General features: G+C 45.5%; 1 protein-coding gene across 4 annotated transcripts in view; it reads right to left on the minus strand.

Annotated features, from left to right (window-relative positions):
• Positions 1-630: 630 nt before the first annotated feature.
• AMOT (angiomotin) overlaps positions 631-25,682 on the minus strand; it is a 60,980-nt gene continuing 35,928 nt past the window's right edge. For all 4 annotated transcript variants that reach the window (XM_047844913.1, XM_047844912.1, XM_047844914.1 and 1 more), the window contains 6 exons: positions 14,736-14,885; positions 13,583-13,773; positions 5,208-5,330; positions 4,222-4,454; positions 2,432-3,127; positions 631-2,071 (listed from right to left, as the gene is read on the minus strand). In XM_047844913.1, the coding sequence (XP_047700869.1) occupies positions 1,974-2,071; positions 2,432-3,127; positions 4,222-4,454; positions 5,208-5,330; positions 13,583-13,773; positions 14,736-14,885 (1,491 nt within the window). In that variant the 3' untranslated portion in view covers positions 631-1,973. The remainder of the gene's footprint in view (positions 2,072-2,431; positions 3,128-4,221; positions 4,455-5,207; positions 5,331-13,582; positions 13,774-14,735; positions 14,886-25,682) is intronic.

Consider the following 25,682-nt stretch of genomic DNA (forward strand, 5'->3'; position numbering starts at 1 on the left):
TCTCTCCCCCGGCCCCACAAAAAGAACTCCTTCGGCAGGTAATTAGGAATGACACAAAAATACTGTTAAATATGCCATTCCCGTGGTCATGGAGGGACCCTGTAAGATGACCTGAGACAGCCAATCCCATAGCAAGACAAGAAGTGAGGGGGATTGCTCAGGGGGGAGTTTCATGTGAGTCAATGTTGAAATGAGGACCAGTAAAGAGATAACCTTGCAAAAAGGCACTGCAGGGGAAGCAAGGTAGGAGTCTAGAACCCTGGACAAAGCCACGAGGCCAGGGACATTTTACAAATTACGAATGCCCTGGTCCATGAAGATGCCTTTTCTTAAGATGAGGCTTTTGGTATATAAGGGTTTCCCAAAATAAGCATGGTAATTGGCAAAATGGAAAGCTGTGTTGTGTGATCTTGAAAAACTAACCTCTCCAGGTCTCAAATTCCTCACCACTAAAACGAGGGGGTAGGGCTCTATTGCTGAAGCTCCTTCCAGCCACTATGCTTCACAACGTAATATATCAGGCCTACTCTTCTATTAATCCGGTTTCTAACTAATACATCCCCAAACTTCTAAACCCCCCCACCCTTACCTAACACCCCCCACTTCCCTCACCCTCCCATACCCCTGAAAATTGATCTGAATGACATTGTCTGTGGATCTGTCACCTTAATTAAGGGCAGAGAGGTGACACAGAGCAGGGACCTGTGGCAAGAAGCAGCCCTTTTGTGTCCCTGGAGGTGGCCCTATGGCAAAGCTCCGGAGCCATGGCCTCCTTGGTCCCTGTCCACATACACATTTTCTGCTGCTCTCCAAAGGTATTCCAAGATGGAGTCACTGGCAGTGAGAAGGGACAGCTAAGGACACATCTGCAGCCCACCTCTCCCCCGACTGCTATTCCCTTGGAGGTTACAGTCAACGATGCCTTTTAAGACGTTATGCTAAGAATTGGGGAAAACAAACGGAGTTATTTGAAAGTAGTCACCAGAAATTCAAAGCATTCAGCCCATCAACAAAAATGCTTCCTCGTTTTGCAAATGATTGGAAACCTGAAACTGGTGACACAGCCAGTGAACTTGTGCTGGAGAAACAATGAACACTAACCAGATTGGTCTCAGGAAAGCCAAGCGAGCTGTGCTCATGGCCACATGCAGCACCTCGCGCAACTCTCCATCAAGGCCTCCGAAGGTCTCACTCCCTAAGAAGGAGGAAGATGTACGGCACACAGCTAATTTACTCTCCTAGCATCTGAAAGCAATATATTAATTATCCAAATGCATAAATTACTCCAGAGTATATATATGAATGTATGAACCTCCGCGAGGGAACCAAAAGAATCCACTTCCAAAGCACCACTGAAATGAAGATAAACACAATCTCCTGGCACAGGGTAGCTGGGAAATTGGGAGGGAAAATTAGCTCCAGCACCCTTCCACACCCCAATATCCCCTGCCTTTTCTTCAGCTTACACAGCTCCTAAACCTATTCCCTTTCATGAGCCTGAGATGAGAGCTCCCTCTCTGGATGCTGCCTAGATGGTAAGTATACAAAACAGCATCGGTGCAAATTCTCTCCGGCTTCCCACTTCTGAAATCTACATGTTATGCACTGTCTCCCAAACATACTGTGCTCTTCAATGAAAATGATCTGGAATACGGAAATGCTAAGTAAAATCACGCACATTGCAAACATTCGTGTATACCCAGTGATTAACAGTCCAAGTGTTTGTATAAACCCAAACAATAAACTTTAGAGCACATTCTGATTCATCTGTCTTTAGAGGTACTCTCTGAGTGTGTACCAGAATAGACTGGAGTTTGTATGGTATTACTTAAGTACTATATTGTTTCAATAAAAAGTTCCTTTAAAAAACATCCCCCCCACCCCTTGTCCTCACCCTCAAAATAAGAACAATCAAAAAGGAAAAATGGTTAAAAGCACTCTTGCTGATAAACTGCAGCTCTTGAATAGGCCGTTTAGATGAGATATTCCACCATCTCTGCATCAGGCTCTTGTCCCAGGATCTGAATGGGAGCTTTTCTTTCCAGAGTATTGGAGTGGAAAACGGGGCCATCTGAATGGAAACAGGGGGTTAGAAACCACTTAGGGATCAAGTAAAGACTCAGATTGCTAGAAACAGCCAGCGTTCGAGCCACGAAGCCGGTGGCCAAGTGAGACTTGCCTGACACCGCCTCCCCTTGTTCACCTGAGCATTTACCACAACTGGAAGAACCACCCTGACGCACTTCTGCTCCCATCCTCGTGTCCCAAAAAGTCATTTACGGGCTCTGCACCCATCGCTTGGGATCAATCCCCTTTAAAACCCGAACAACTCTGGCCCAACGACCGGCTGTGTCTACACCACAGGGTGCCAACAAGCAATCCGTAATAGTGGGCAGAACCCAAGGCTACCTGGGGTATGGAAGGTCATTACCTGTCTTATCTGGATTGCAGGTCAGACTTGGTATAGACAAACGACGTGGTCCAGAGCCGGCAGCTGGACTTGCAGAAGCGTCAGCCTGAGCCACAGCTGGAGTTGGAGCTGGAGCCGGAGTAGCAGCCGCAGTCGGAGCTGGAGTTGGTGCCTGAGTCTGAGCCGCAGCAGAAGCCGGAGACGCTGCTGGAGCCGGAACCGCAGTCGGAGCCGGAGCTGGAACCGGAGCCGGAGCAGCTGGAGCAACCTGAACAGCAGCAGGAGGCGCGACAGCAGCGGCGGCGGCGGCGGCAGAGGCAGCGGCCGGAACCTGAGCGGCAGCAGCTGGAGAAACGGCAGCCGCAAGAGCAGCAGCAGCAGCAGCAGCGGTTGCTGGAGACGGGGCGGCGGCGGCGGCAGCCGGAGGAGCAGCAGCAGCAGCGACAGCAAGTGGAGCAGCGGCTACCATGGTGGTGGTGTTGGTGGCAGCGTTGGCAGTGATGGCGGCAGCAGTGGCGGCGGCAGCGGCGGCTGGCGCGGGGACAGAGACGGGAGCAACAGCTGCGGTTTTGCTGGGTTCCGTGCCCCGTTCCGTCTGCGTGCTGCAATCGCGGCTGCCCGTCTTGGAGTGAGCGGAGAGCAGGGGAGTGGAGGGCGGCACCGGCGAGGGTGTGGAGGGCACGGACTCGGCGCGGTAGTCCCCACCCAGGAGGATACCTACAAAGGGAAGACGGCAAGAGGTCAGAAAAGTACGGGTTCTTCAAATGCAGACATCGGGTTAAGTCGTCTTCCTTGCAGGAGGTTCAGGAGAAGCTCGAACAACGAACAACGGGACGCGAGTCTCCACTTGCGCCTCCGAGGAACCCAGGAAATCGGTTCGGCAGGCCCGTCCCTTCTGGTCCTCGTTCTCCACCCCAGCACGGTGTATTAATCCTTTAAGTCTCCCGCGGATCTGTTTTGATCTACTTTTCCAGCGGTGATTGATCTCCACTGAGCTTGCAGAAGGCTTCTACTTGGCTCCACTTACAACCCACGTCTTCCATGACCAGCCAGCCAGAAAGGAGTGGGGGAACGATGGGTGGTCAGGGATGAGTGCTACGATAACTGTGTAACCTAACGTTCTCATGAAGACCGGGAGCCCCCGAAACGCCTACTCTATCCAAAGGACACTGCAAGCATCAGAGGACCAAGGAAGGTATCAGAAGCAACAAAAAGACCTACAATTAAAATACAAAGCTGGCTTTCTCGGGCTCTAAAAAAGTGCCTCATGGTATCCACAGTGCTTCTGGGGTTTTGATTAGAGGGGAAGGAATGGACAGAAATGGAATGAAAAAGTACATTCAGTTCTCATCTCAGAACATTCGGGTAACAAAAACCTGCCACCCAGCTCCATTTAGCTTAACTAGAACTCTGAATCCTTGTATTATGTGGGAGGAGAGAACAGAGAAAAGTCTGGAATTCTGAACTTTTGACTGACATGAAGGTCACATGGGCTTTGGACAAAGACAAAAGGTCTGGCATGGCAAAGGCCAAATCTGAGAAGTTTTTAGAGGAAACTGGAGTTGTCTTCTTTCCCACCCAAACAGAGCTCAGAATTCTTAGCTTTTAAGGCCTTGGCTTCCACCAGTGTTCTGTCAGTGAGACGTCAGAGTGTGGAGGAGTTCCTGAATAGGCAGCTAGCCTCTCAGGAGGACAGATACCCAACCTGATATATCTTCTGCTCCAGAATCTGGACCATCACTCCCTTTCCTTGCCAAATGGGCACATTATCTAAACGCGTCACTTCAATCTTCTTTATCTACTGTCATTACCTAGGCTCCCCTTCCAGCTCTTGTCATCTCGCTTCTCTTCCATGATGGGGGTGCCGGTCAGCGTGGACGAATGTGAGAGCAGGCCTGACCCGGCATTGGAAATGGACATCAGAGACTTTGCTGGTCGCATGGATGACAGCTGCTCTGTCTTACTTGGCTCCTTCCGGGAACGCTGCTGCAGCACTTTGATCATGGCGTCCTTCTCAATAATTTGGGCATGGAGCGTCTTAATCCTAGGAGCCAAAGACAAAGAACACATAAAAAACCTCATTGCCACCTCCATGTTCTGGTCTCACTGCCTGCACGGACTTGAGTTTCCATGATCTTTTCAGCTGAGGAGTGGTTTAGTCCTTTCGGCATTGAAAAGCAAGGGGAGGTGTGCTGTGTTTTTAAAAACGCCTTTCTCCACACCCAGATGAATCTAGGAGAGCATCCAGGAGTCGCTGCTTACACCTCAGGAAGCCACAGCAAGGTACCGGTGGGAAAAAGGCCTGTACGTAAGAGAGTAAACGGATGTAGTGGGTGCTATACGGAAGATTCTGAGTCAATGGAACAACGCACTTAGTGAGAAGATGAGGACTTCTTTGAATGGGCCGCAACTTGAGTTGATAAGTAAATGATCCTGAGTTTATAAGAGATATCAGGTGCCCTACCTCCAAGTCTGAATGGATATTCTTTCACTGTGCATTCTGCTGTATCACAGGGTTGAAGTCCAATGCTAGAAGGAATACCCAGAGTACAAATACCAACAATACGGTTCTGGCGGAGGGAAGATAGAAAGCAATTACCAAAGCCAATGGGGAAAGCAAGGTAAGGGTCATTGCATTTCAAACCCAAGTGAACAGGCTGGCAGGGGTGCAGGGGTCGGGGGAGGCTGCGTTATCAGGTTTCTCATTTGTGAATGAAGATGCCTACCCTTCCCTCCTGACCTATCTGGTCTCTATACTTTCTTCTCAGATCCACTGGGGTCCAGATTGATATTTTACCTGCCCTCCATGTCAAGGCAACGCTTGTTGGCCATCAAGATCTCTTCCTCCTCTTTCTGGATGCGAGCTTCCAGAGCCGTGTCATAGCTGGTGTTAGGAGAGTGGCTGATGACTGTTGTATCCCTGGGAAGGAAAATGACAGTGATGAAGATAAGGCAGCAAAATCAACGAATCTTATCATCTCCCTCCCACGTCAAAGGTATTGCTGGAAAGCGGTAAGCTATAGTCAAACTCATTAGGAATGGTTGGTTTCTGGATGACTGATCGAAAAGAACCTCCAAGATGGGAAGGTTCAGCTTTCAGAGCTAGCTAGAAGAGGTTTTTGGCATGGATACAGCTGCAAAAGTCAGTGAGAGGATTCTATGAGAGGGACACAAACCTCCTGGCAAAGAATCCCTTCAAGTTTTTAGATCATGGCCAGGTTATACGAAGATCTTTATATTTTCACTTTATATTATTATTTATATGATAGAGAAGATATTATAGACTTTCACTTTATTCTCATGATAGTTATGAAGGCAAAAAGGCTGGACTGTGATGAAAGTCCGAGAACGTACTAAACAGCCAGTGCTACAGATGTATACCAGCAACTATAGAGACCGCCCCAGCAAAGGTCAGATTGGGCAAGTGAGCTGAGCGAAAAGCATGGCCTTTGAGTCAGTGCCACTTAATTCCTGCCTAACCTACGTTGGAAACATTCTAGTGCCAAATCAAGGAGTCTCTTCCCCCAGCTACATGACTGTTCTCTTGCCAGAGTCCGAACTGCATGAGGGACCATCATGTCTCCTTTCAAAGTGTCTCAGGCCATTAACTCTAATACTAATTAATAAGGAGTAAAGCGTGTGTGTGCGTGGGTGCGAGACGGAGAGAGAAAGAGAGGAACAAGGAGAGGAGGAAGGGCAGGGGGCGGGGCAAGGCTGATGTCTAAACAGCACAAGTCAAAGATTCACGGGGATCCTGTATCGTCCTGATAAGTGAGGTCATGCACCTTTCTTTAGTTCATTTAGAACCAGTGGTAGAAAAAAAGAGGGAAAGGAATGAAAACGACCTGGATCCTCTTTGAGTAACTTGGAGGGAAAGAAAAAGGGATTAGGAAGAATATTGATGTAATTATATTGGTCTTAAAGGAAAAGCCGACAATAGACTGGGAAAACAATGAATTAGCACCGCTTCATCATACTTCCTATGAGGACGGGGATCTGTGGGAGAATTTTCTGCTGGCACCTGGCTATTATGTTCTGTCAGCTTACAGACTGTGACAGTACAGACAGGAGTGAAAGGGCAGGGAATGAAGACACAGACAGCGGGTACTGAAGTTAGGGAATTTGGTGAGTTCCTCAAAACTCCTGTTGCCCCAACATGCTTACACTTGATATGCCATTTAGTTGAACGGTGAAACAAACTGGGCCAAGAGAGAGAAGGCCTTGCAGTGGCTCACCTAAACTGAAAACATTTTAGCATCTCAGGATTCTACACTTGCTCCTAGTGCGACCAGGAATGGCCCTTGTGTTCCAAGGTGCTCAAGGGGAAATGGCGTTGTGTGATGTTGAGAGCACGGGCTCTGACTAGAGACCACACGAGGGTCCAAGCCTCCTTTCCCAAGTACCCCGCCACGAACAAACTCTATGCTCAGGAAGTCAGTTCACTGCTCGAGACGTCCGTCTCCTCAGACAGAAGTCATAATTACACCTGCATCTCGTGGCATTTTTTTGGGGGGGGGCTCAAATGTAAAAGATACAATTATGACCTCAGACAGAAGTCATAATTACACCTGCATCTCGTGGCATTTTTGGGGGGAGGCACGCATGTAAAAGATACAGTGCACAGTAAAAACGCCCAACAAACATATCCGTAATTAGAGAGAAAAGTATGGGTAGGGGCGCCCGGGTGGCTCAGTGAGTGAAGCGTATGACTCGGTTTCCGCTCAGGTCATGATCTCACAATTCTGTGTGTTCAAGCCCCATCAGGCTCTGCGCTGATGGTGCAGAGCCTGCTTGGGATTCTCTCTCTCTCTCTCTCTCTCTTTCTCTCTCTCTCTCTCTGCCCCTCCCCTGCTCACGCTGTCTCTGTCTCTCTCAAAATAAATAAACAAACTTAAAATTTGTTTTTAAAAAAGAGAGAAGTGGGGCGCCCGGGTGGCTCAGTCGGTTAAGCGTCCGACTTCAGCTCAGGTCACGATCTCACTGTCCGGTCTGCAAGTTCGAGCCCCGCGTCGGGCTCTGGGCTGATGGCTCAGAGCCTGGAGCCTGGTTCCGATTCTGTGTCTCCCTCTCTCTCTGCCCCTCCCCTGTTCATGCTCTGTCTCTCTCTGTCCCAAAAATAAATAAACGTTAAAAAAAAAATTAAAAAAAAAAAAAAGAGAGACAGAGAAGTATGGGGAGGAGAGTGACATGCAAGAGGGTGTGACTTTAACCAATTCCGGCTCTAGGTGGAATCCTAGGGGCAGTTCCTGCAGTGCAGAGTTCCAACACGATGGCCGCTCCAGAGCCAGGCCGCTCTAAAGGCTGCGTGGTGACTATGGACACCGGGGCCATGAGCGTGCGGTTTGTCGCTGGGGGAGCCAGTGCTGGCCCACGGCCACTTTCATTGCATAAAAGACCATTTTGGGGACACAGAGCCCTGCCAGCTCATTGATATGGACACTGCGAACTCCTCAGGAATGGAGCCTGAAAATGTGGGGCACTTAGTGAATTCCTCCAGAGCTGCCAGGACGGCCTTCAACATCAATCTTCCTTCTAGAAGACTGGGGCCACTGAGCCAGTGGCTCAGGCAAAAGCAAGCAAGCAGCGTTTGAAGAAGCAACTTGACCTAACTTCCAGTATGCTGAGACTATCCTTAAGCACGTCAGGAGAGAGATGCTGGGCTTGAATACACAATCTGCAAACCCCAGACTGTACACCCCTGATTTCGACATCCTACATCTAAATTCTTTTTTTTTAATGTTTATTTGTATTGTTTTAAAGATTTTTAAAAATGTTTATCTACTTATTTTGAGAGAGACAGAGACAGCATGAGCAGGGGAGGGGCAGAGAGAGAGAGCGGGAGAGAGACAGAGTCCCAAGCAGGCTTCACACTGTCAGCGCAGAGCCCGACGTGGGGCTCAATCTCGAAAACCATGAGATTGTGACCCGAGCTGCAGTCAGACCGACTGAGCCACCCAGGTGCCCCCTACGTCTAAATTCTTAAGTAAGTCCCTCCAGGCATCTCTCTCCTTCCAATGAGATTATCCCCATCACCTTGCTTACATCGCTTTCCAGAACGTCACTCAGGATTCCCTAATTAAAATAGCTAGACTTTTCAACTTTTCAACTTCGAATCCATCTTTTCCTGTCAGTAGCATCCTTTTGTTTATTTAACATGTGAACTTGACCATGACTGGAGCCCTGTGGTTGAAATTACTGCGATGCTAAAAAGTGGCTAGACATGCATCAGTCCCTGACTGCAGGAAACTTGCAAAGGGAGACAAAAAAATATAAGGGCAAGCAATTAATTGTTACAGAGGTGAGCGTGAACTTTATTCCAACAGGCACTGAAGATTATGAGAGCTGGAATGATCCAAGCTGTGTTTTAAAAAGATAACATTGTCTCTGGCTGAAATGTGATGGGGGATTCGGGGAGCAATACGCTGGATTTGGGCAAACCAGTCAGAACGGTTATGGTAATAATCCCAGCAAGAGATACTGACATCATGAACCGATGCAAACAGGCCATAGGAGGCAGAATTGCTACACCTTGGAGACTGTTTACATGTGGGTGTTGGAGAGAGGGAAGAACGAATGAGAACTTTCGGTGTTTCTAATTCAAAAGACTAGAAAAGATGGCATACAGCTCATTTTCTATGATAGGAATATAAGGAGAGATTGTTGGGGAAACATTATAACGGGTTTTGATTTTAGTTCCATCAGAGTTAACACATCTTAGGAATAGCCATATGACAATATCCAACAAGTTGTTGACAATTCTAACTTTAACCTAAGGGATGTCAGAATGAGAAACAAACCTGAGGACGGAAACGGAGAAAAGCCTATAAGGAAGGAACAGGTAGGCACGTATAATGTGTGTGACCAGCTTCTACCTCCTGCTTTCCCTTCCTTTCCTTCTTTCCCAGATTGACATCATCCAATATAAAAACAAAACACTGCACGTTTGGGGAAGGTTAATGACTGGATTCAGGAAATGCAAACTAGTAAATTACATGGCTGATCGGGTTTGTTATCTTTTTTTTTTTTGAGAGAGAGAGTGTGTGTGTGTATGTGTGTGAGCATGCACGCACACACGGGGGAGGGGCAGAGGGAGAGGGAGAAAGAGAATCTTAAGCAGGCTCCATGCTGTCAGCACAGAGCCTGATGCAGGGCGTCAACTGTCAAATTGCAAGATCATGACCCATCAAAGCCCCATGCGGGACTCAGTCTCAGGACTATGAGATCATGACCTGAGCAGAAATCAAGAATCAGACACTTAACCGACTGAGCCACGCAGGCGCCCCAATTATCTTTTCATCCTTTTGCTGCTATTCGGAAATAAATTCACCACTGGTGAGCCACAGTCTGCGTTGCCACATCTATTCTTCTAGGTCAAAGTACTCGGTAATAATTTCCCTTATGTTAATTAAGCATCTAAAGAATCTCTAGGAACACGATAATATGGAAGTCATAATATGGGCCATATTATTGTGATTACTTACCGTACTTTTCAGTGACTAAACAATTAATAATAAGCCTCAAACAGTAACTCTTAAACAGTTAATAATCCCTAATCACCATCTTGAAATCTAATCACCATCCTGAAATCATCAAATCAGCAGAGTAGTGGTGAAGGTGTCAAAATGTCACTTTCAATCCCAGTTCTTCTTCTTAGTACCTGTGTGTGATCTTGGGCAAATTATTTAAACTGTTCCTCATATGTAGAATAGATAATAGTACTTATCGCAAAGAGTTATTGTGAGCATAAGCAATAACGGTAAAGCACGTAGCAGAGTACCTTATATAGAAAACAAACAGTACATGTGATTTCTTGCCTTGACAGCTGTCCCTTTGACAAGTGGTGCTTTGTAGAATCAAAGTGCTAACAGGGGTATGAACGGATCACCTAATAGGTCTTCTCACCTGAGAAAAAGCAGTTGTCTATTATTATATGACAATCTGTACTTGAGGGGCACCTGGGTGGCTCAGTCAGTTAAGCGTCCAGCTTTGGCTCAGGTCATGATCTCACGGATCGTAGGTTCGAACCCCATGTCGGGCTCTGTGCTGACAGTTCAGAGCCTGGAGCCTGCTTCAGATTCTGTGTCGCTCTCTCTCTCTCTCTCTCTCTCTCTCTCTGCCTCTCCCCCGCTTGTGCCCTGCCTCTCTCTGTCTCTTAAAATTAAACAAACATTATTTTTTTTTAAATCTGTACTTTATTATTCACAACGGCCAAAGACCAGAAACAATCCAAATATCCATCAACAAGTGAATAGATAAACTGGGGTGGTGCACCCAGACTATGGAACACTAGTCAGCAATGAAAAGGAACTAATTATGGATACAGGCATCAACTTGTATGAATCTCAGAATAGTTATGCCCAGTGAAAGAAATCAAGCAGAAAGAGTATATACTACATGACTCCTTTCGTACAACATTCTGGAAAAGGCAAAATTGTAACGACAAAAAGCAGACCGATTGTTGTCTAGTGTCAGGTGGGGGAGGAAGGGATCAAGCTGAAGGGGCACAAGGGCACTTTAGAATGCACCCTCTATCTTGACTGTGGGGTGGCTACATTATTGTATATGCCTGCCAACATTCATCACACCACATAAAATAGGTGCTTTTTAATAGGTAAATAATACCTTAATTGAAAAAATTCTACAACTACCATTGATACCACCCAAGCAACATTTCCCAAATGTGCATTTACCTGTAAGATATTACACTGGGAACTTATAAAGTCAGAGATACTAGCAGAATACACAGAAACCAAGCAGGTCATTAAAATGTGGCACTAGATTTACGGATTGCAGTTAGAGAGTTAGAAACCGTTTCCTTCTCTGTCACTTCTTTCCTCCTTCCTTCCTTTTTGCTTCTTCCTCTCCTTCCTTACTCAAATACAGGTTGAGCACTTTCCATATGCAACCAATATCCTAGACATTTAAAACTTCTTAAGAAGGAAAAGTAGAATATAACGCCTTTACCACAGAAAGGGGCAAAGAGCAGAACCCTGGTCAAATTTGTAGGGTCGAATGAAACCACTGGACAGAAGAGAAAGGGCAAGAGATGTTAGAAAGGAAGGCAGAAGAACCCATAGGTTCTGAAATTAAGTTTCCTGGATGCCACCTTGTAAATTGGAAATCTCATTAAGAAAAGAGGAAAAGGAAACCAATCCCTGTGGCTGAGCATAAGAGGCACTATCTTTGGGAAAAAACAGCATAATCCTAGAAATAGAAGCATCTGCAGGAATTATCACAAGGACCCCAGATTCTGGGAAGAAGTCTCTCAGAAAGTGGGTTCCCCCAGTATCAAAACTTTCCAGGAAGGCAGGAAGGAAGGAAGGAAGGGAGGGAGGGAAGAAGGGAGGAAGGGAGGAAGGGAGAAAGGAAGGAAGGAAGGGAGGAAGGGAGGAAGGGAGGAAGGGAGGAAGGGAGGAAGGGAGGAAGGAAGGAAGGGGGTAGTTTCTTTATTACAAGGACCCCAGTGACAACCTCCTAGCTTTCTTGCATTTCCTGACCTGAAGTCTATTCTGAAGTTGATTTTAGCAGTGAACCTCCCAGCATCAAGAACACTGGCTTTCCCACATTTTCTCACACTGCACACCTTTACGAGCTAGATCTTTCTAAGTTTCTGCCCAAAGGTGACAAAATTCGCCCTTCGTCTCCTTTTCTGTGTTGGGGTTTCCTGAATAACCTTTGAATAAGCACTGGGCACAGGTGTTTTCTTGGGAGGGAGCAGCTAAAATTACACTTAATTCCGCTTCTAATCTGCCTACAAACTCCCCGACCATCTTCTAGCACAGCTGGGGCTTTCGTGCGCTCCGTTACTGCCCTCGCACATACGGAGCGCCCTGTTCTCCGAAAACAAAGACAGGTATGCTTAAGCCCATGATGACCTCGAAATCCATGCACAGGTGATTTCAAGCCATATAAGATTTATCAGGTCTCCATGTACTTGGAGGAAGGCAGAGTGTGTTAGAGAAACAGTAAGATGTCCTCCTGGAGAATCAGGAATACGTGTGCAAATCACGAGCCCAGCTCTTAAGCACTGACCTCCTCCCGATTTGGCATGAGAAGGACTCGCAAATAAATGTATCTGCCACCCACTCGACACACACATCACAGCCTAAACTCTGGCAAGTGTTTCCAGATTCCGCCAGCTCACCACCTTTGGGAGAACGTTCGAAACAACACTGTGGTTTTTAATAACTTTCTGGGTAGAGCCTCTCTGGGTACCATATGCTCTGGCCTCCTTAGATACCCGACTGGAGACCAAGCCTCTGTCTGTCTCTCCAGCAACCAACGCCATCTCCTGATGCGAATTTAGTTTTTGTCGTTTCTCTCTTTCTTTTCCAACGGGTGATTATCAACAGCAGCGAGATGGACAAACCGGACAAGAGCACTGTTTCCTCCAAAGACCCATATTTAATGTTTTCACGTGCAGGGGCACCTGGGTGGCGCAGTCAGTTAAGCGTCCGACTTCAGCCAGGTCACGACCTCGTGGTCCGTGAGTTCGAGCCCCGCGTCGGGCTCTGGGCTGATGGCTCAGAGCCTGGAGCCCGTTTCCGATTCTGTGTCTCCCTCTCTCTCTGCCCCTCCCCCGTACATGCTCTGTCTCTCTCTGTCCCAAAAATAAATAAACGTTGAAAAAAAAAATTTTTTTAAATAAATAAATAAAAAATGTTTTCACGTGCACAGGGGACACGGAAGAGGCAAAAAATTTAAGAAGAAAAAAATCCTTCTGCCGCTTTCTCTCCCTTGCCAAATGGCATGTGACCGGTTACATGTGATGAACTCATGGACACGGAGAATGTGGCTCAGCCACTCCTGAGTGACATTTAGTTTCTGAGTGGCCTTTCTCCGGAGTGGCTTTCACTCCCCTCCTGGGGCTAAACAAAGAAACCTACACATGTGGCCAAAAGAAGGCGTGGCTCTAGCGAAGGAGGCCTGCGAACCTTCAGTTGATCTCGTGAAGTTAACGTTCATTTTCAAATTCCTGACCCCAATTCCTAAAAAGTCTCTGTTTAACCAGGTGAAAGGAAACACACTTAGGCAGACACTGGGGAGGGGAACAAAGAGCACTATAGGAGACAAGGAAAGCAACACATGGAAAAATCTTTCAACAGGTCACCTTTCTGTTCTGCCCACCCACCCATGCCCTTCAAGCAAGGATCCCGGAAGCCAGCCACTTACCTCTGCGCAGCTACGGTCGCGGCGGCGTCTAGAGCGAAATGCCTCATCACATTCTCCTCTAAATACTTCTGCTCCCACTTTGTCATATCGGCTTCCAGGGCCAGAATCCTCTCCTCCTTCTCGCGAAGCAACTCCATCAGCGCAGTGGCGCTGTGTTCTGAAACACTGGCGGGCTGAGGGTTGCCCTGGCGCTGGTTGGGGAGATGCCGAGACCCCTCGGGTTAGTGAGAGAACCATGCTGGCAGCCCCACTTGAAGAGCCCCTATTCTTGGAGAGCGTGACTGCCCGTGCCACTTCAGTTTGGATCCTGATCCAGAAGCAAGGGGAATTCAGATTTCCTCCCCAGGCAACGGCACTTTCTATCTTGGGGCCTGAACAGGAGACTCCTTTGATCGGGAAAGCAGCTTGCCACATCAAATAGTCATGCCGTTCAGAAAGTGGATCGTGGGTTGAAAAATCACTATCCCTGCCTGCCAGCACGGCACACACTAGAAATGGACATTAAACACCTAGGATTGGGCCCCTACCTTGCCCCCAACTTGTTGTGTGGCCTTAAGTGAGTCACGCAACCTTTCCTGGCTCTTGATTTTCTCCCACGTGAAAATGAGGAGGGGTACGGCCAGATGATTCTAAAGACCGGAGCGTGGGGCACCTGGGTGGCTCAGTCAGCTGAGCGTCCGACATCCGCTGAGGTCATGATCTCGCGGTTTGTGAGTTCGAGCCCGGCGTCGGGTTCTGTGCCGACAGCTCAGAGCCTGGAGCTGCTTTGGATTCTGTGTCTCCTTCTCTCTCTGCCCCTCCCCCACTTGTGCTCTGTCTCTCTCTCTCTCAAAAATAAATAAACGTAAAAAATAAATAAAGACCGGAGCCAATTCTAAAATGTCTGGAGTCTATTTGTACAGCATTTTCACTTCTTATAGGGTCTACTGTTCACATGAAAATAAAAGGTACAAGACAATAGGCATTAAGGATTTTGCCGGGCTACGAAAGCTAAGGAAGCCGACCTCACTGTCGCAATCAGGAGGTGGTCTGGAGGAAGATCAAGTGGGGCAAAAACACCTAAAGATGAGCAAAAGTGTGGCTCTTATCTTCATGTCCGACACCCAATGGAAAACCACCAATCAGGAGCGATCTCGTTTTAAGTTCTCCGTACCTGCTGAATTCTGAGCGATTCCAGTTCCCTCTCTAGCCGCGTCCGGAGACGATGCTCCAACTGCTCACGTTTTTCACATGCTGCCTGGAGCTGTACGAGGGCTTGCTGCATCTTCTCGACCTTATCTACATACACCTGCTTCTTTTTCAGCTGAAATTCCAAGTAGGGAGAGATGTGAGATGGCACAAAAGAGGACAGCAGAGTCGGTTATCCCAATTATCCCAGTTATCCCCAAATCCAGCCTTGTGTTTACATCTCTTTCTGCCCCGCTCCAAGTAAAGAATGAAATGGCAAGAAGGTCCTTCAGGATGAGGAGTACGCTGCCTTGTACTTATCGTGCAGAAAATGCGATGGGGAAGAGGAATTAGGAGCCCCCCTTGGACAGTTTCTGCTTCTCAAAAGTGAAGTTACCATGCAATGGATTATAAGAGTTTTTAAACCTCTTCATTGACTAGCACTGCCCCACTACACGTTTATGAAAAGAACACAGGTTATTTGCAATTTCTGCCTCACTCATGAGCCTGAGTTGATAACACTGGACTCTGAGAACCCAGGACTATAATTTCTCAACTTTATGCTAAGCCCTTTACAGATATCTAAAGACTCGAACTAATGAGTCAAATCCAAACCTAAGTGAGTCAAACGTGATTCTTCCTCTCTACAAGCCTATGAACCATAACTAAAAGCAAAGGTAGAAGCAGGTTGGGACAAAGAATTTGAAGTTTTTAATTTATTTTATAATGTTCATTTATTTTTGAGAGAGAGAGGGACAGAGTGTGGGCAGGGCAAGAGCAGACAGAGGGGGAGACACAGAATCCAAAGCAGGCTCCAGGCTCCGAGCTGTCGGCACAGAGCCCGACGCAGAGCTCGAACCCACAAACCATGAGATCATGACCTGAGCTGAAGTCGGATGCTAAACTGACTGAGCCACCCAGGCACCCCTGAGACTAAGAGAATTTGAGTTCTTTGTCCCCTTGTAGTTTATAGGCCAAATCCTGGCTCCATTGGAATAGAGGAACGAGGATCTCAAGGCTCTTTTAAGAAGGCATATACCTCAACACTTAAGAAGATTGGGCTAAGTAAGTGCAGCTTCCCAGCTTGTTAGCAAATGAGGAGGTTATGCTTTTCATCATATTCGTGGGGTGCCTCTCTTGCTAACAGAATCAACCCACGAATTCTTTCTAATGAATACATTCTTCCAGGCTAGTCTCACATCTGTCATTATCATTAATCATGGAAGCTGAGGTTAGTTAAGGATACTTTCACTTTAAGATCTAAATCGAAATATTATTGATGACCCTGTGAAGAGGGAATTGAAGAATTCAGCTCAACTCGAACTTTTCAACACGTTCCCAAGCCCTTGAGCTAGCTAGCTAGATAGTTCCAATGTTAGAAGTTACCCTTCCAGAACTGCCCAGACGCATTTAGCGGGGGGGGGGGGGCAAGCCAGCAGGACCAACCCGGCTCCCCCATTGCGGAAACCAGGTAACTCAACAGTAATGAGTCCAAATGACTGCTGTCGAGAATGTCCAGTCAGACAGCAATGGCATATGCCGAACTCTCCTTGTCTTAAATGCCTTGTCCCCAAATGAGGATAGCCAAACTTCATCTAGGTTGTAGAAAACCGATCTTCTATTTTCCTATCAGACCTGTGGTATACTTTGCCTAAGTGACTTGGAAAAGAAAACTTAAAAAAATTCTTTTCCTATACTTTCTTGACACTTCCTTTCATTCTAAGATCTACTTCAATTTAGCCTTGTGGACCAGTTGAGGTGAGTTATAAGTCTAGATGGTTTTTTTTTTTTTTTTATCCATTAGACTTTTTCCTAGAAAATAAAACAAACAAAAGCCATTCTCTTTCTTTCAGCAAGCTTACACTTTTCTTTCCTAGGATAAGTAACTATTTGTAACAACAATGTCTAGGGCAATCAAGACCTTTAGGCCATGGATGTCTCTGCCTTCCTATTTGCTAAGCTTAGAATAATTGGAGAGCAGGGAATATCCTCTAACTTCACCTTTTGGGTTCCATAATCCTCATGAGCTATTTCAAGTTGAATGCATATATTTGTGAATCACTCTGAAAATCCTAGGGGAGCAGTGCAATGTTAATGCAGAGAATGTTAACTATAATTACTGAGGCTTACAGCAGTTATACTTAAAGGCAATTAAAGTTAGCATGCAGTTCTTGCCTTAATGGTAAAGTACTCCGGTGCAAGCTCAGAGAACTGAAAAACAAGCAGCCCAGGGCCTGGTGGAGGTCTCCACACCCTGCCTTTCTTGAGAAAGAAAACCTTAATACCTTAGCAAAAGCATCTCCAGCAGTAGAAGTCACTGAACCAACCCTTCCGGAAGGGAAAAGCAATAAAGGCCCAGGGAGTTTTCTGAGCTGGGTGAAGATAGGCATGCAGGTCAGACAGCTTTCACAAATCCAATTATGCTTTGCCACTGAGATGATTATACATAAGGTACCAAGACCACGGTTACTGGCATAATTCACCTCCCACCTCCTTTAAAAGAAGAAAGAGTGTAGTTCACCCATAAATACCATGGTCATTTAGCAAATGCTTAATCTGTAGATAACTTAAGACAGAAAAGGACAAGTGTTGGATGCTACCAATGCAAGACCCTAGAGATGAAATCCACAAGTCAGCTGTATTCTAAGTTACATACTCTGTTTTCTAGATCTCATCTATATGTAGAAAGGAACAAAGGTCTATATGGTTTATTCATTCCTCTACTATCGTCATCGTGATAAATCCCCTTTTCTTTTCTGCCTCGCCCCTGTACACGTATCTCCTGTGCTAAGCTCCTCAAATGTTAGATTGTTAATTAGGACATTCTGGATCCCCAACTTCATCTTCCAATGTGATCAGAAACTCCAGTGGTTCCTTCTTAGGTAAAAAGAGAGGCCACATAGTAAAACGGTTATGGTCATGAGCTCTGGCCTCAAACAATCTGAGTTCTCCCACTCACTAGGTACGCAAACTTAGGTAGGCTATGTAATTCGTCCACCAACAACATGGAGATGATGATAATGTGATATACCTCTATAAAGATCAAATGAGATAACACGTGATGTGCTTAGTAGACCACCTCATACAAAAAGTACTTAGAGTTGTTCTTTTTTTTTAAAAAAAAAAAGTTAATGTCAAATCACACATGCTCTGGTCCTTTCAACTCTGAACATTCATGCCAGATAGCCTTGATATGGTTCTCATTATTTCTGTAACTCTAATTATCACATTCATGTCAAATGAAGACAAACCAAACAAATAACGACAAAGACAGAAACCGACTCGTAAATATGAGAACAAGCTGGCAGTTGCCAAAGGGGAGGGGAGTGGGGGATGGGCAAAGTGGGGGAAGGGGATTAAGAGGTACAAACTTCTGGTTCTAAAATATATAACATATAAAATATATATGAAAAGCACAGCATACGAATGTAGCCAATAATACTGTAGCACACTTATCATGGTGAGCATTTTGTAATGCACATAATTGTTGAAACACTATGGTGTATACCTAAAATTAATATTGTATGTCAACTACACTCAAATTAAAAAAAAAAAACACTTAAAGGCATTAAAAACACAGCCATTTTCCCCTAGGAAGACATATAAAACTAATCCTCAAACGCTTCATATGATAGAGCTTCAGATATCTTTATAAGACAAGGCCATTCACTGGAGATACAATTAGAAGCAAGCGCTAAGTAGCCACATGGACACCCTATTTTCTCCAAATGACAACATTTCTCCAAATGAGAAATAAATACTTTACTTAGAGTCAAAGGTACTGCTTAAAAAAAAAAAAAAAAGAGCCTTAGGCAGACCTCATTCCCTACAATACCACACAGAGTCTCAGATATTTCTTTTTTTTTAAATTTTTTAAATGTTTATTATTTTTGAGACAGAGAGACAGACAGAGCGTGAGTGGGGGAGGGGCAGAGAGCAAGAGGGAGACACAGAATCTGAAACAGGCTCCAGGCTCCCAGCTGTCAGCACAGAGCCCGACGCGGGGCTCGAACTCACAGACTGCGAGATCATGACCTGAGTGGAAGTCGGACACTTAACTGACTGAGTCATCCAGGCGCCCCCAGCTATTTGTCTATTTGACAGCGAAATGAAAGCTAAAGGAACCAAGTGGCAATCAGGGAACTTGGATTCTAGTCCTAGCTCTGCCGTTGATGGTAATTTGTTTCCGTGTTTTCGGCCTCAGCATCCCAATTTGTACAAAATGAGGAGGGTTTCAGGAGTCAGCAAAGGAAAATGGTCAGCGGCAGGCTAAATCCATCCATCTCCATTCATTTATATATTGGCTACAGATGCCTTCCGGCTAGAATGGCAGAGTTGAGCAGGGCCAGTTACAAAAGAAACTGTATGGTCTACAGAACTGAAACTGTTTACTATCCGGTCCTTCTGTAGATAAAATGCCAGACCCTGGAGTGATTTTTGAATTGTTCTGTGGAGTGCTTCAGAGGCCACGGTGGTGGGTAAGTTGTATCAAATGGCTTCTCTTTTACGTGTTGTATATATTAGGGTTCTACCTAAAACTTAACTTCAACAAAGACTGCCACATCGTCGAAAATATATATGAATATATACATGTTCTTGTGTGTTGTCTGTCTGCCCTAGCGATTGGGCCTGTCATCTGACCTCACTCCATCATCTTTTCACACGTGACACCTCAGCATGGCTAAATAATTTAAGGTCCCTGAGGACCCCATAGTATTTCACACCTCAGTGCCTTTGGATATGGAGATTTTAAGAAATTTAAAAAGAAATCACTAGGCTAGGGGCGCCTGGGTGGCGCAGTCGGTTAAGCGTCCGACTTCAGCCAGGTCACGATCTCGCGGCCCGTGAGTTCGAGTCCCGCGTCAGGCTCTGGGCTGATGGCTCGGAGCCTGGAGCCTGTTTCCGATTCTGTGTCTCCCTCTCTCTCTGCCCCTCCCCCGTTCATGCTCTGTCTCTCACTGTCCCAAAAATAAATAAAAAACGTTGAAAAAAAAAAAAGAAGTAAAAAGAAATCACTAGGCTAGAGAGATGACCTCAGAAGGTCTCTAATAGTCTTTCAATTCACAACTATTTTATGGATCTCAACTTCCCCTTTTCCCCTTCAACGTTGACCAACAACTGAGGAAGGAGGCAAAATGAGATCCCAGAATTCTGTATGGGCGCATTCTTGGGGGCAAAAACAAAATAGAAGTTCTGCTTTAGTTTGTGTGTATGTGCATGCAAAAGACAGAACATGTAATGGGTGTACTCTCCATAGGATCTCAGATGATTCGTTTCTCCATGTCTTCAGCATTCAAGGAAGTGAAAGTTCACTTGAAAAGTTTCTAAAGCCAAGGTAGTGGCTCAGGTCTAGAGATGAGTACTCATGGCCTCTAGAAAAAGCCAAGTAAATCCATCATTTAAACCAAATTTTCGGGGCACCTGGGCAGCTCAGTCTGTTAAGCGTCCGAGTCTGGCATAGGTCATGATCTCGGGGCTCATGAGTTCGAGCCCTGTGTCAGGCTCTGTGCTAACAGCTCAGAGCCTGAAGCCTGCTTCAGATTCTCTGTTTTCCTCTCTCTCTGCCACTCCCCCGCTTGTTTTCTCTCTCTCTGCCTCTCTCTCTCTTTCTCTCAAAAATAAATAAAACATTAAAAAAAATAAAACAAATGATCTCTGGATATTCAGTGAATAGGAGAAATCATTCCACCCATTCAAGTTTTCTTTCCAAAAGCCAGTTTTCAAAAACTTGTCAGAGCTCCCTTTCCCTTGCTTTCTATAATTCTATATTCTCCTAATGGTGTTCCTTAAATCACTCTTAATTTGTGTCTTGATATTTTAGACTCCCCTTCCCTTCCAACTCCATCCCTACCTGCTACCACAAAGGTCTAATAATGTATGGGTGTTTATTCTTTTGCTTCTATACCAATGGTTCTTAACTGGGGGCGATTTTTCCCCTAAGGGGTCATTCAGCAATGTGTGGAGACATTTGTGGTTGTTACAGCTCGGACTGGGTTGCTCCTGGCTTCTTGTGGATAGAACGTCCTGCAATGCACAAGACAGCCTCCTCTACTCCTACCAATGAAGAATTATCTGGCCCCCAATGTCAATAATGTTGAGGAGATCTCATTCATGCCGCACCTTCAACAACTGCTTATATTCACACTTTAATATTATCATGCTCTCTTTAGTCACAGAATAATCCGTCATTCAAATCATCTGACCTGACCCTGATTGTTGCTTTTCTCGAAGTCTCTCATAATGTGCACTCTAGTAGTATCAGTCATTGTGTAAGATTTTATTCATGTGTGGATTTGTTCGTTTGTTCATTCGTTCATTCAACAGATACTTACTGAATGCTTATCATGTGTCGGGCCCTATTCTACATCTGAGAGGAGCAGTGACGCAACGAAAAGCAAGACAAAGTCCCTGCCCCATTAGAGAGCAACATCCCATAAGCCCCATTAGGGCAGGGCCTTTCTTTTTTCCTTTGCATCCCTCTGAGGTCCTAGTTCGAGTTCATGTTTTCACGGCCCTCTTGGTGACCAGCTCATATGAAATAGCTGTCGAACAGAAGAGTAAAAATGAGCATAGCATAGCTCAGCTGTAACACTACAAACATATAAAAAATAAACACGTACATTCATTAATGTATCTACTCCGTTTGGCAAGTCAAGTTAAGGGTGTCACGTCATTCGGATTAAGAGAGAATTTTTTAAAGGGGAACCAAAGTGGGATGAATGGCAGAAAGGCAATCCAGCGAAGAATAGGGCAGATACTCTTGAGCTCAATCAATCATATTTTTCCATTGCACTTCTGCAATAATTTGAACCCATTCCCAAGCATTTGGCAGATCTCTTAACCTCCTTCTGACTCAGGAAAATCTGATCCCTGCAAATGAATACCATGTGATGGCATCTTTTCCCTCCTTCCAACAACTGTGGACGTCTTTCAAATGTATTTTTTTAAGGATGGCTATATACAAAACTACTCCTGGGGCCCCTAAAGCTACCCATTGATCTCGGCCATTTGCAAGGAAGTCATTTAATGATTAACCTTTTCCATGTATGCACTGGTGGACACAGCATAGGGTAGGATATTTTAGAATTAAGGGATCTGGATTTTGTCTTAGATTTATCACTAACTGTATAATCTGCCTGCACTTCAATGTCCTAATCTGTTGAAAGCAGACAAAACCTGCAAGGTTCATAGTGGGAGATATAATAATACGTTTGGAAATGTTTTCAAAAAGTTAAAAAAAATACATAGGGGGTAGGGATGAATAAGCAGAACACAGAATTTTTAGGAAGCGAAAATAATCTATATGATACCATAATGACAGACACCTGTCCTTATACATTTATCCAAACCCACAGAATGCACAACACCGTGAGTGAACCCTAATATAAACTACGGACTTTGGAGCAATGATGTGTGAATGTAAGGTTCATCTACTATAACGAATTTTGCCTCTCGGTGGGGGATGTTGATAATGGCAGAGGCTATGCGGGTGTGGGGGCAGGGAGTATATGGGAAATTTCTGTACCTTCCCCTTCTATTTTGGGGGGAACCCAAAACCAGTCTTAACAAGTAAACTCTTGGGCGCCCGGGAGGCTCAGCTGGTTAAGCGTCCGACTTCGGCTCAGGTCATGATCTAGAGGTTCATGGGTTCGAGCCCCACATCGGGCTCTGTGCTGACAGCTCGGAGCCTGGAGCCTGCTTCGGATTCTGTGTCTTCCTCTCTGTCTCTCTCTGCCCCTCCCCTGCTTGTGCTGTGTGTGTTTCTCTCTCTCTCAAAAATAAACACTTAAAAAAGCTTAAAAAGTAAGATCTTACTAAGTAATAAAAATATACAGATGGATAGGTAGAGGGGGTGGGATATTATTACTGGCTGGCTGAACATCATCATATACACACACTTCATTGGCTAAAAGACACTGAAACAAATAATACAGAACTAAGTCCAGTGCCATAGAAAACATCCTTCACTATGTCTCATTTTCATCTTCCCTTCCATTGCCCACAACTCCACTCACTGTGTCACAAATGTCACAATGGAAGGATACTTTCTGGGGCACCCGGGTGGCTCAGTCGGTGAAGCATCTGACTCTAGATTTTGGCTCAGATCACGATCTCACAGTTCAAGGGTTCGAGCCCCACGTCGGGCTCTGTGCTGACAGTGCAAAGCCCGCCTGGGATTCTCTCTCCCTCTCTCTCTGCCCTTCCCCGGTTCGTGTGCATGCACTCTCAGTCTCTCTTAAAATATACAGGTAAACTTAAAAAAAAAAAAAAATAAGGGGGTGCCTGAGTGGCTCACTCGGTTGAGCGTCTGAGTCTTATTTCAGTTCAGGTCACGATCTCACAGCACAGAGCAGCCTGCTTGGGATTCTCTCTCCCTCCCTGGCTCTCCTTCTCAAAAGAAATAAGTGAACAAACATTTAAACAAACACAGAAATAAACTGTACTTTCTTTCCTCGTCTCCTCTCCACACAACTAGTTATCTGTTGCTCCGTGAGCCGTTAGTGATTTCTGTTTGATTTGATTCAGCCTTACTCAGGAGCCCCGGGCTCCAAGTAAGAGTTCCCTCTGAAGCAATCTGGTAACACTACCCTGGTATTAGCAAGCTGCCTGTGTCTGTTGAAACCACCTCTAGAAACTTGCTACCAAGAGAACGGAGTTCATTCTGTTAAGGAGACTGAAGGAATTACACAAGGCTTCTACTTTGGGAATTTAAAAAGGTAAAACCACAGGAAAAAAAAACTGAGAGAAAGCAAGCTCTGGGAGGTCACTCAGTCTCTATTTGGGGTGGGGACATAATTTCTTCACATACTGGGTGCAGCAACACCTACCTCAATAAAATATGCGGCCTTAAATCTAGGAAAGGCCATTCTTAGATGAAATGCCCTTCAAATGAGTCAATAATTCATCAGCAGAACACCCTGGAAGATTCCTGGCTAGATAACGTACTCAGATCTTCCATCCAGACTTTATAATCCAGCGTAACTATTACATGAGTTTTACCTAGAGCAACAAAACCCTGTCTGTTTCACGATTATTTGGGATGGGACATAAATGTCGACGCCTAGCACGGCTTCCTCTACTCCCGGGAAAGGAGACCAGTCACGGTACTGTGAGGATGGCACAAAGCTGTCCATCTCTCCAACCAAAATGACAAATCAAACAAGTGGCAAGGTAGCCAGACATAAGAGAAACTATCAGCCATAGAGACTAATAGTGGAAATGGAGGGAAACAATATGAATTTCGTTCTGAAGAACCGAGCGCAGTGGCAAAAGGACACTGGAAAACGCGCTGCCACCAAGAGTTATCGCTGCGATGTCTAAGGCATCACCAGCCATCGTAGTTGAGCCAAGGTTAACACTTGGGCCCCCTTTCCCTGAATCTCTGTGGCCGTCATTCTAGCCTCGGGCCAAAAAACAAGGCTCACTGGTGGTGGTTGTTGTTGGGCTTTTTTTGTCGTTGTTTTTTTCTTTTGTTTTTTGTTTTTTGTTTTTTTGCCAGCCCTCCCACATTCCGCTCTGTCCCTTCCAGTGCACTCTTCTCAGTAAGCGGCCCACCCGCAGCATCTTCCCTCTTTGATCTCGCCGGGGCCTTTTTCCCACCATCCCTGAAACAATTACCCAAGCAGTGGCTCGGCTCTGGGTCATCATAAGACAGTAGCCAGCCAGAAGCCTGGGCTGCCTTGAGCCTTGTGAGTGGATATGCCAGGCATCTGTCGAAACTCTCCAGTGAGGTCGAATTGGTGGGGGTGGGGGAGATCTCTCTGAATGGGAGAATGCCATGGTTGCTGTGGGACACAGAGTTCTTTTGACTTGGGAGTTTAATGAGCCTTCACTTCAACAGGACCTACGTGTCCCGAAAGATAAGGGCAAGGATGGAAAGGCACCATTTACCTTGGCTGCTGCTTGCTGCATAGGCTGCAGATTGGTGGCAAGACCTGGATCATAGTGAAGCACCAAACAAACAAACAAACAAAAAACCCCAGAAAACAAAAAACAAACAACAAAACCCCAAACAGGTCTGTTCTTTAGTAAAAGTGCTAGCCCCTTGCCAGCAAGATACTTTCCCTAACGTCAACAGAATGGGGTCCATCAGAGAATCTCTGCTGAGTGTGGAAGGGGACGGAAGTTGTGACGGCGGCGGGAGAAAGTTCTCTGTACGCCTGAGGCACATTTCTGTATAGAGCTTAGAGAGCACAGTGGATGCACAGTATCACGGGCAAGAGTCTTCATGGGATTAGAAAAATGAAATGAATTTTGAGAAAAGCATCTACGTGAGGACTTTGTACCGAGAAAGACGTAAATGCATGCAAGGGTCCTTGGACCGTTAACGTAGCCATAATCTTTCCCTGGAAGTCTTTGTTTTAATTGAGATATATTTGACATATAACATTATATTAGTTTCAGGTGTACAACATAACAACTTGATATATGTATTGACCTGCCCTGACACTTAGCAGGCTAAGAAAATACTCCCTAGACAAATGACTTAATTTGGGAAAATTTCCCTAATTCTCCTTTGCTAAGCAGACTACAAATATTTCCCCTGGAAGAACTTCTAGGAAAAATTTGGGGTGCCATTTGTGAGCCATAACTTAATTCTCTGTTTATACAAGACATAGGCAAATGTCTGACATATTCCTCTGCCTTCCAAAAGGATTATACATAAGCCATCTCCAACAGATAGAGGAATACATTTTCTGTTCGCGAATACCATTTCTTGATTTAGAGATGTTCACGGATTTTGTGAACAGTAAAGATTCCTTACTCGATTAGTTCCAGGGCCACCTTCCCTAATGTCCCGTACTTAAAAAATTTGAGGTCAGGTAGAACGAGCTTAGTGGGGGTTGAGTGCCAGCAGAAAAGCCAAACTTCAATGATCAATTCCTGTATTTGAGAATAAGGAAAAGGAATGTTTCCTTTGAATATTATAGAG

Source organism: Prionailurus viverrinus, chromosome X, assembly GCF_022837055.1.
Source record: "Prionailurus viverrinus isolate Anna chromosome X, UM_Priviv_1.0, whole genome shotgun sequence".
Taxonomy (NCBI): Eukaryota; Metazoa; Chordata; class Mammalia; order Carnivora; family Felidae; genus Prionailurus; species Prionailurus viverrinus.